Source organism: Erigeron canadensis, chromosome 8 (assembly GCF_010389155.1).
Source record: "Erigeron canadensis isolate Cc75 chromosome 8, C_canadensis_v1, whole genome shotgun sequence".
In the NCBI taxonomy this organism is placed as follows: Eukaryota; Viridiplantae; Streptophyta; class Magnoliopsida; order Asterales; family Asteraceae; genus Erigeron; species Erigeron canadensis.
The window spans coordinates 44,430,724-44,440,568 of NC_057768.1; the positions used below are offsets into that span (position 1 = coordinate 44,430,724).

Below are 9,845 nucleotides of genomic sequence, written 5' to 3' on the forward strand. Positions count from 1 at the left end.
AGCGATAAACGTTTTTTGTAACGCGTAGGGATGTTTTCTATAAGAAAATGACGTTAAGAGCAGTGTTTTCGTGACCGGACCAGACCGGCCGGTCCAACCGGTTAGATCGGAACTGGCCGGCTCTATAGGCGGTCCGGTTATAGGTGTTGAAACGGTCGTGCAACTGGCCGGTGGTTGAACCGGGACCGGTGGTTGGACCAGTAACCGTTGATTTGACCGGTGACGGCGACGAGACATTACATTATTCCGATTTGTAAATTGTGGCAATTTTCGGCGACTCAGTAACATCCATATCGTTTTTTGTTATCGGAGGAGGATTAACGAACATGGGAAATCTAACAAAATTTATCGAACATGGGAAATGAGAATTCAGTTAGTGTGTTTGGTTTCTTGGGAGGATGAGAAACGAAGACAGATAAGTCGAGAAGATGGAATTTACTTTTAAGTGAGTGTGTTTGGTAATTATCTTTCCAACTAGTAAATATCCAAAAGTATAGTATACATGTAAATGATTTCACAAGGCAGAGAAGATGGAATCCAAATTGCATTGGTCACGTGGGAAGTGGGCCAGCAATCTGGACAAAGTACGAGTAATTTTTTTTTCTCTTTTGGAACAGCCACAAGTAATTTTAACACATCTTCTCTTTTTTAGCTTATGTAATCGAAGGCTATTAAATGGAAAAACAAAAATCTATACAAGATATCCTATACATAAATTTTAATATACGCGGTTCTTTAATCCGGTTCGACCGATCCGACCGGTCCGGTTATGAAAACATTGGTTAAGAGTAATTTTGGGAAAAACTAGTAAAAAAAAGATGGTTAAGAATAAATTTCTTTGACAAAGAAAATTCCTACACAAATTTGAGTTGACCCGTTTACCCTTAGAATAACTTATCCGTGGACTGGTTCATCTTAAAGACTTAAACAGCTCGCTCTCTCTACCAGGAGGAGGAGGACATCAACAACAACAAAAAAGATTGTATGAAAAGAAGCCGGTTTAAAAGCCAAAATAGTCCGTCGTCCAGAATGGAAATCAGACCATGGAGATTACATGGTTTCATCATCGTTATCATCAGTTTAATTATAATTGATAGATCACGGGGGGATCCAAGATCTCAGTTATATCTGCAAACTTGTAGTCAAGTAAGAGCTAACAATGATTCCATATACATTTCAAACTTTGTCAGGTCGATGGAGGTTATATCGACCAAACTGCGAGCTTCGCAGATGGGAACAGCAATAACAGGTACAGGACAGGACAGTGTGTATGCACTTGCAGAATGCTATGGCGATCTTTCTGCACAAGACTGTACATTATGCTACGCAGAAGCACGTACACTTCTTCCCGCTTGCTATCCTAGTACTGGCGCACGTGCTTATCTTGATGGCTGTTTCGCCCGAACAGACAACTACGATTTCTTTCAAGAGTACTATGCGGCACCAAATGAAAACACAGCAGCATATTGTGGGAACACAACACGGGGAGGCCATGTATTTCGGGATTCAGTGAGGCAAGCCATCTCAGATGCTGTGAGAGATGCACCAAGAAACAAGGACTACTTTGCACGAGAGGTGGTATTGTCAGATACAGCAAATGAGTCTGCCTATGTTCTGGCAGACTGCTGGGGCACTTTGAATGAGAGTTCTTGTACAGAATGTTTGGATGACGCATTTAGTTCAATCTTGAACTGTTTGCCAGCGGCTGAAGGCCGTGCCCCGCAAACTGGGTGTTTTCTCAGGTATTCTAATACCAATTTCCTCAATCCTGAGCCAACCAGGGGCAATAAAGGAGGTTATTATTCAAGTGCTTTATCAATTATAGTTCCAATGTTTCTTATTTTTCAGGCGCTTTATAAAAAAAAATGTGCTATCTATCAGTCCTAATTTTGAGGTCCTTTCATGAACTTAGAAATTACTTCTTATTTATCAGGCGCTTTATACAAAAAAATTCTATCTGAAATTCTAATTTTGAGGTCCTTTAATGATACTGATTTGAGGTTTTTTATATGAAAATTCTCCAAACTAACTTGCTAATCTGAAAATTTTCAAAATGTTTCTAGTTTAAGAACACCCAAGTACTTATAAAGGAACAAGGAAAATGATTAATCCTCCTAAAAATTAGCCTAAAAATCTTCTTAAAACTATAAGAAGATGACATGGGGTATCCACTAACTCTCAATCCTAATTTTGCCTCCTGATTTTGCCAGATGTCTTCATCTAATAGTTAGGAGGATTTTAGGTCATTCCTTTAGGAGGATTAATCATTGTTAGAAAAAAGCTCACTATGTGTATTCATTCATGCAAAAACGTGGCATCTGTTTTCACCTATCTCACCAATACTAACTACTTGCTTTATATGGATCAGAAGGTAATACCAAAAACCAAGTCATCCAAATGATTTGTAACAATCCAGTACCGACCAATTCCAGTTTCATTCCAAGCTTTCTCCAGGCAATGGGAATTATCGGAACCAAAATGAAAACGTCACATTTTGGGACAGCGTTTACCGGCACGAAAACTAACTCAACCTATGGACTTGGCCAGTGTTACGGTGATATATCTCCCAGTGAATGCAAGTTATGCTATTCTCTAGCACGTACTAGTCTTCCTGGCTGCTTACCCATAAACGGTGGCCGGATATATCTCAATGGTTGCTTTTTGCGATACGATAATTATAGTTTCTTTAAGGAGTATGAAGGGCAAGAAGACAGACGTATGTGTCCCAATAATACAAGGAGAGACAGTGCCTTTGAACAATCAGTAAGGAACGCTGTGGCTCAAGCAGCGGAAACGGCACCTAAAAGCAACAATTACCATGCCAGAACACAGGCTTTTATTTCAAACACGGCAACGGCCTATGCAGTGGCTGATTGCTGGCTTACATTAGATGCTGAGACTTGTGAGAAGTGTTTGCAGAATGCGGCTAAGGCGATGTTAGAGTGCTTGCCTGCATCAGAGGGATATGCACTGTATACTGGTTGTTTCATGAGGTATTCTGACCTCAACTCGTCTCATCACAAGAGGTTCTCTAAAAGTAGGTCAATTTCGTTTCCTTTTAAAATTTAGGTCGAATATTGCTATGAATTTTTTACATATTTTGACACTAAAAGAAAAAACCTGTAATAGTCTTTGTACTTGGGATAAAAAGTATATGTTTACTCTTAACGTGTACAGAGTGTGTACAGTTATACAGATAAATCGTATGTTACTATAATATATCTAGACGTATAGAACTAGCTGTAATGAGCATGAGGTTTAAACAAAGTTTCTGGTTGATTGATCATATCTCTTGTTTATGTCCATTTCAGAAAAAGTAATAGCAGTGGCTGTTAGTTCCATTGTAGCATGTTTAGTTGCAAGCCTTGTTGCCTTTTATGCATGGAAACACAGAAGTAACTCAAAAAGAAGAGGTACGAGTCTAATTCACTCATTCTTTAGACTATTAACTTATCTTAATCTTAGCATATGTTTGCCTTCTAAGTCCTAATTAATGTAAGCATTAAGCAGTCCTTTTGAGATAATCAGACTCCACTAAGTTAGTTGGCTAACAGATGTTTGGAAACAAAAAAGGATACTGGAATTTGTAAAACATGCTGATTTCATTAATATCCTAGGTTCTGAAGACCCTAAACTGTTGAAAATCCTGAATGGTTGTAGCTTGAACTTCAAATATTCCACAATTGAAAAAGCCACAAGTTCTTTTGATGACGCGAACAAGCTTGGGCAAGGGGGATTTGGAACCGTATACAAGGTAGTCTTTCAAAAAACATAAATCAACAACCTGACCTCATTCATGTCTTCGTTCATAATTTGGAGGTTTGGAGTTTATGATGTTTTAGATCAATCAAATGACTTGAATCTCATTAAAAGGCACTACACAATGAATTTTGTGGCAGGGTGTTCTTCCAGATGGAAAAGAGATTGCTGTCAAGAGACTTTTCTTCAACCACCGACATAGAGCAGGGGACTTCTACAACGAAGTCAACATCATTAGTAGCGTCAACCACAAAAACCTGGTCAAACTGATAGGATTCAGTTGTTTGGGGCCTGAAAGTATTCTCATTTATGAATATCTACCCAACAGGAGTCTAGATCATTTCATCTTTGGTAATTTCCCAAATTCCCTAAAGACCAAATTTAACATTTTTGCCACTCGATAATTTAGATAATGAGAATGGAATTTATAATATCAACTTGTACAGATTCAGTCAGAAGTAAGGAACTAAACTGGGGAAAAAGATTTGATATTATAATAGGGATAGCAAAAGGCTTAGCTTACCTTCATGAGAACAGTAAAACCAGGATCATTCACAGGGATATTAAAGCTGCTAATATCTTGTTGGATTCAAGGCTACATGCAAAGATTGCTGATTTTGGGTTAGCCAGGTCTTATCAAGAAGACAAGAATCATATCAGCACTGGGATTGCAGGAACACTGTGAGAACTCCCTTACACTTCTCTTCTGTCTAATCTCCATAAATTGTTGTATCAGTTTATATTTGGTTTATGTTGTTAAAAAATGGTAAGTTTATCCAAAATAAGCCAGTTTTTCTACATTGGAAATATGCAAATTTGACTAGGATCCAACAGCATATTGTTTAAGTTCGTGATTGTTCTATTTGGGTAACTTCTTTTTCACCCTGTCTTCAAATTTTGTAGGGGATATATGGCTCCAGAGTACATTTCCCACGGTAAGTTAACTGAAAAGGTAGATGTGTATAGCTTTGGTGTGCTTTTACTTGAAGTGGTTACCGGAATGCCAAATAGAGGAATTCAAACATCAGACAACAGTCGCAGCTTAATTTCACTTGTAAGTACGATTTGTACAGCAAAGACATGGCTATCGCAATTTCCTAAAGTCCTTCGGTGAACCAAAGTTATATGTATCCATTAGCCATTACAATTATTTCATATATAGATTTGGGTGAAGCTGATTAAATTTTTTTCATTGTGGACATTATAGGCATGGGAGCATTTCAAGCAAGGGACAGTAAATGAGTTGTTTGATTCAAGTTTGATGCTAAACGTTCAAACTAGTAGCGACAAGAAGAAAGAAATACAAAGTATTGTACATGTAGGACTTCTTTGCATCCAAGAAGTTGCATCACTTAGACCAACAATGTCTATGGCTTTACAAATGTTATCCAAGAAGATTGAACCCTTGCCTTCACCGGCTAACCCCCCTTATATACATGAAAGCAGCATACAATCACTTCATCCTTCAAGGCTTGGGCTAAACAATCCTACCTCGGTTGCCACTGTTTCAGATAGTTCTTTTATCCCAAGGTAAATCTCTATTAAAAATTCCTACCAGAACAAAAGTACCTCGATTGTATTTGGGAACACTTCGGTTTGTAGTACCAGTGTTTTGAAATATTTGGAAAAAACTAAACACAAACAAGATGGCATACTTAGTTTCAATTTGTGTAGTAACGAGATGATTCATGAAGAATTGTGGTAAAAGCTAACCAATATGCGGTTAAACTGAAAGACCATTGTGGTCCTAGTAACCAAGTTTTGAATCTAACCATTATATATTTGCTGGTATGTCATTTTTGACAGTGTCTATATAGTTTTGATAAAAAGATACAATAGACCTCAAACTAGACCTTTAAACTACTATCATACTAAACGCAACACACCATTTAAGCTACCCACTAGCTAACATACAACACTTAACATGTTAATAAATCCAATAGCTAGAACACTCCTACATCTTTCAACCTAGTAAGGCATTAATTTGGAACTCGGCTAATACACCAAATTTCAACTTTTCCAAGATCCTCTTCCGACCTTCAATAAAGATGCATATAACAACTCATTCCATATGTCTGGTACACCTGGCAAACACCAATGACTGCAATCTTGTGAGTGCTCTGCAGAATGTTGCTTTATGGTCATGGAATTATAATTCGTTCTGTAAATTGAAGGGTGGCCATCTTTTCTGTAATCTGTAAGCCTGCTAATGTTAAGATATATCAAGGGTGTTTTCATCCCACGCATTACATTGTCAAAAACTCTCATCTTTGATGGGTATTTCGTTAAATGACTTGTGTTAAAGATTGGTTCGGTCTCTTTGTGACACTGCCCTCCAGAATTCCATTGACCTCCCCTGCAAACATAAGTATGACATGCTTATATAATTTGACTTTTGAGGTCAAACCTATGCTAAGCTGGTCTGAATTTCTTATAAATTATTAGCCACCATCTTCTAAGTGATATGCTTTTTGTATGCTTTAATGTAGTCATCAAGATGCGCCTAACCAATTTTACCATGGATTAATTATCATTTAAACTAAGTGATCCACCGAGTATCATCCTGTTGCATCAATCCTATATCCTAACTACAAAAATCTTTAATCAAATAGTCCTTATGATTTACCCTACAACTTTTCATTAGCAACCCAGTCCAAAAGAAAACACCATACAAAGATGGCAAAATGAGTGGGTTGGGTAATAGCTCATAACATGTAACATTTGCATGTTAAAACACGCTGGGTAGAGTTAACCCAAAACACTTTTTAACCAAGTTTAATCTCTTTTTTTAAGTAATTTGTGTGTCAAGTAACAATAATAATTATATTAACAAGTTCTAAGCACCATGGGACTTGAACCCACAACCTATAGGTTGATGGGTCATCACACAATACCACAAGAGACAAAGCTCAATGGTAACTAGCGTTTTAGCTAACTTTATATTATTAAAGATAATAAGACTCGCCATAATTGAGTGAGTCAAAAATTTCAACCTCTAGATGATCTTTAGTTTTTAATTTTTTATTACAGCAAAGATACATGAAGTTATCATTCTAGGGTGAGTAAATGTAATTGAAGCCATAAATGATGAACATACCAAAAATGGGTTACTGAATAACCTCTAAAGATAACTTGAGTTTTATGGCTGTCAATGTTCATATCCACCCATTTGGCCCATGTAGAAAGAGCCCTTGTGTATGCATCAAGGGCCTTGAGTTTCGGGTATACACGGTTGCCTTCCTGGTAATAGTCTTCCCTGTCAACATAGAAATGGCATTCAATCCCACTTACAGGCGTAAGTTTTTGATGTGTTACAAGTGAAAAAGTGATCATGCTATCATTATAGTCCATACTTTTGTGTTAACACAGACAGATAGATGTTTGGGCGTTAGTAAATATGCTATGTTAACAAAAATAATGATTCTCACCCTCGGGAAGTTTTCTCATGAGTCCACCAATGTCCCGTATTGAAGATCAAAATATCAGCATCTTGATACATTGAAGTCGCCCGGTCCATTAAATCCAATCTTAGTGTCTCAAAAGAACCATTTTTACCTTTGAAGGACGATTCTCTCACTAGAAATGGAGAAACGACAAAATCCACTGTACAGTTATAGTCCTGCAGAAGTACAGAGATTGCATGGCTTGACGTTACACAAAGTCCAACAGTGATTTTATTTTCATGGTCAAATTGACAAAGTTTCAACCACCAAATTGGTACAAGTTAAAGGTATAAGATAATTAGGGTCAAATTTATTATTTTAGTATCAATACTATTAGGTTTGGACTTTAAAGTCAAAAGAGTGTGGAAGCTTGCCTCAAATCTGAAGGCATAAATGCCTTTCTTCTTGAATTCCCTTTTTCCCGATATCTCGTAAACCCTTTTTTTGTTCTTGACAGAATGTCTAAGAATGCAAACAAGTGACTCCCACATGTTCCTATTTAAAGAATCTCCAACAAAAACCATTTTACTCCCTCTTAATCTTTCCAAAAAATCCGTTGCATTCAATCTGAAAACAACCATAAAAAGAGACATCATGGACAATCTCATAACTGGTCAACAGATAACGAACCACAACTTTAAAAGATAAAGAAATGATTTCATTAAGGCCAGACATAAGTGTATAATGAAAAAATGCTTTGTTCTCCCAAAAATCTTCCTAGCATACACTTGGTATATATCAATGAGACATGGACTTCTCTATGGATTTTGCCAAGTATCAACATGAAAGATTATTAAAAGTATGTAGCATTTCTCAAGTGTAACATTAACAAATATATTATTTGGAAATGTCTTCATCCACAACACTACTTGTCTCATTTTAAGAAGTAAAATAATTACTTTGAACAACTTAAAGATTTGCAAAGCATATTCTAGAAAGAACAATGATAGATAGGCCTTAAATATGTGCCTAAAAGTATGGCTATTTGTATTATGGGCTACACCTGCTATATTCAAATTATGATAGTTTAAAGATTTGTTACCATATTTGTATCTAGTATCTGGTTATCAAATGTCCTATTTACCATGTATTGTCTAATTTGCGCTAAAGTGTGCTATGTGGTAGGTTTGCTACTCTTCTTTACTCTTAATGTAGTCAGGTGATACTCGGACAACAGGTATGGTTACTAAACTCTTTACACTCTTTAACTTTTGTCGCATTTGGCCGGAGGTTCTTATGGAAGCAATCTCTATACCTTTGGGTAGAGGAAAGACTATCTACACTCACCTCCCCCATACCCCTCACAGGAATTGGAACCTGTTGTTGTATCTAGTATTTGGTTACAATCCGAAAACTAAGAGGTACATCAGAACACAAAATATTAACGGATTTTTCCAGTGACAGTTAATAACATGCATAATAAAATTGTACTTTTCATATCAAAAGTCCAACCCTGAATTTTTCTAATAAATGTACAACTAATTTATGCACGTTAATGACAGATTAGCACAACCCAATATTATCACACAAAGTCAAAGAGTCGAATAATCATTTATCAGCTAAATCACAACTGGGTAGACAAAACAATGAAAGGTCAAATGCTCAAACAAATGACCAATTGATTATTTCAGTCAAAGATTTACAAATATGCATTTTTTCATACCAAAACTTCTAACTGAAAACATCATAATCATGCAATTGTAAAGCACCAAGACAATGTAAAGCTTATCAAAAAAATCATAATCATTATTACCTTGGGATTTCACATCCAAATGGCTGCCACCTCCATTTTACATACATATCATCTGGCCTCCTATTCAGATGGCAATTAAAATCTTTGTCTATGTAAGGACATAAACCAGCAGGATAATATGGTTTTGTATCATCTCTTACCCATCTTCCATCAAAGATATCACATTCTTCAAAAGTGCCACTAAAATTCCTCAAAACTTGGTCAATTACTTTCCCTTCATTGGGATTCACAGTAATCGCACTAAAGCTTCCATTTTTCACATCATCTTTTATCAAATGAGTATCCTTAACTTCATGAACTTTCGCAGAACTTTCATTAAAGCTTCCAATTTTCACATCAGTAGTGAAATTCCTTAAATGGGCATCCTTCAATTCAAAAACTTTCAATGAAATTCCATCAAAGCTTTCATTTTTCGCATCACTGATGAAATTCCTTGAATGGGCATCCTTGAATTCAAAAACTTTTGATGAAATTTCATTAAAGCTTCCATCTTTCACATCACTAGTGAAATTCCCAACATGTGTATTCCCTTTTTCATCAATATCCAAGATTTTCAAACTAATGTTACCATTAGAACCATGGGGATTTTGGTCTAATTGTGTAGTAGTATTAGTTACAAATATTGATGTTGAACAAGTGGAATTGAAAGATGATGATCTACTAAAAGAAAAAGACCATGCAATGAGTGAACTATTGTCACTATCAATATTAAATCCTTGAAAAAAAACTTTATCTGGATTTAGATTCTTGAAATAGAAATTAGAAAATAAAATAAATAAAAGTATGAAAAATGAAATAAACCCTAACCCAAATCCTGAAAAAACCTTCTTTCTTGGAGATGCACAACTTGGAAAGTGATCAAATATTGAAACAAGTTTCTTTAGGTTCAT

The 9,845-nt window shown here is 36.1% G+C and overlaps 2 protein-coding genes across 4 annotated transcripts; one reads left to right on the plus strand and one right to left on the minus strand.

Moving 5' to 3' along the window:
• The first annotated feature begins 943 nt into the window (after nt 1–943).
• On the plus strand, nt 944–5,452 carry LOC122580420 (cysteine-rich receptor-like protein kinase 2). 3 transcript variants are annotated; one of them, XM_043752687.1, is made up of 8 exons: nt 1,665–1,742; nt 2,369–3,037; nt 3,312–3,413; nt 3,618–3,754; nt 3,900–4,110; nt 4,206–4,440; nt 4,663–4,813; nt 4,967–5,452. In XM_043752687.1, the coding sequence occupies exons 2-8, from the start codon at nt 2,398–2,400 to the stop codon at nt 5,291–5,293; spliced, it is 1,803 nt and encodes a 600-aa protein (XP_043608622.1). In that variant the 5' UTR covers nt 1,665–1,742; nt 2,369–2,397; the 3' UTR covers nt 5,294–5,452. The 3 variants fall into 3 exon arrangements, with proteins under 3 accessions (XP_043608623.1, XP_043608622.1, XP_043608621.1); XM_043752688.1 differs by lacking the exon at nt 2,369–3,037 and having other exon boundaries at nt 944–1,807; nt 3,318–3,413; XM_043752686.1 differs by lacking the exon at nt 1,665–1,742 and having other exon boundaries at nt 2,021–3,037.
• Nucleotides 5,453–5,536: 84 nt separating this feature from the next.
• LOC122580421 (protein trichome birefringence-like 2) lies at nt 5,537–9,845 on the minus strand. The gene is made up of 5 exons (XM_043752689.1): nt 8,956–9,845; nt 7,577–7,769; nt 7,188–7,378; nt 6,857–7,015; nt 5,537–6,115 (listed from the first exon to the last, which is right to left on the minus strand). The coding sequence occupies exons 1-5, from the start codon at nt 9,843–9,845 to the stop codon at nt 5,770–5,772; spliced, it is 1,779 nt and encodes a 592-aa protein (XP_043608624.1). The 3' UTR covers nt 5,537–5,769.

Excerpts from the sequence above, each read along its gene's own strand:
- LOC122580420 (XM_043752688.1), top strand. The coding sequence starts at position 985 with ATGAAAAGAAGCCGGTTTAAAAGCCAAAATAGTCCGTCGTCCAGAATG. Across the intron at positions 3,414-3,617 it reads AAGTAACTCAAAAAGAAGAG|GTTCTGAAGACCCTAAACTG; the intron begins GTACGAGTCTAA and ends TTAATATCCTAG. Across the intron at positions 4,814-4,966 it reads GTCGCAGCTTAATTTCACTT|GCATGGGAGCATTTCAAGCA; the intron begins GTAAGTACGATT and ends TGGACATTATAG.
- LOC122580421 (XM_043752689.1), bottom strand. The coding sequence starts at position 9,845 with ATGAACCTAAAGAAACTTGTTTCAATATTTGATCACTTTCCAAGTTGT. Across the intron at positions 7,770-8,955 it reads TTTGGATGTGAAATCCCAAG|ATTGAATGCAACGGATTTTT; the intron begins GTAATAATGATT and ends GGTTGTTTTCAG. Across the intron at positions 7,379-7,576 it reads TTTATGCCTTCAGATTTGAG|GACTATAACTGTACAGTGGA; the intron begins GCAAGCTTCCAC and ends GTACTTCTGCAG.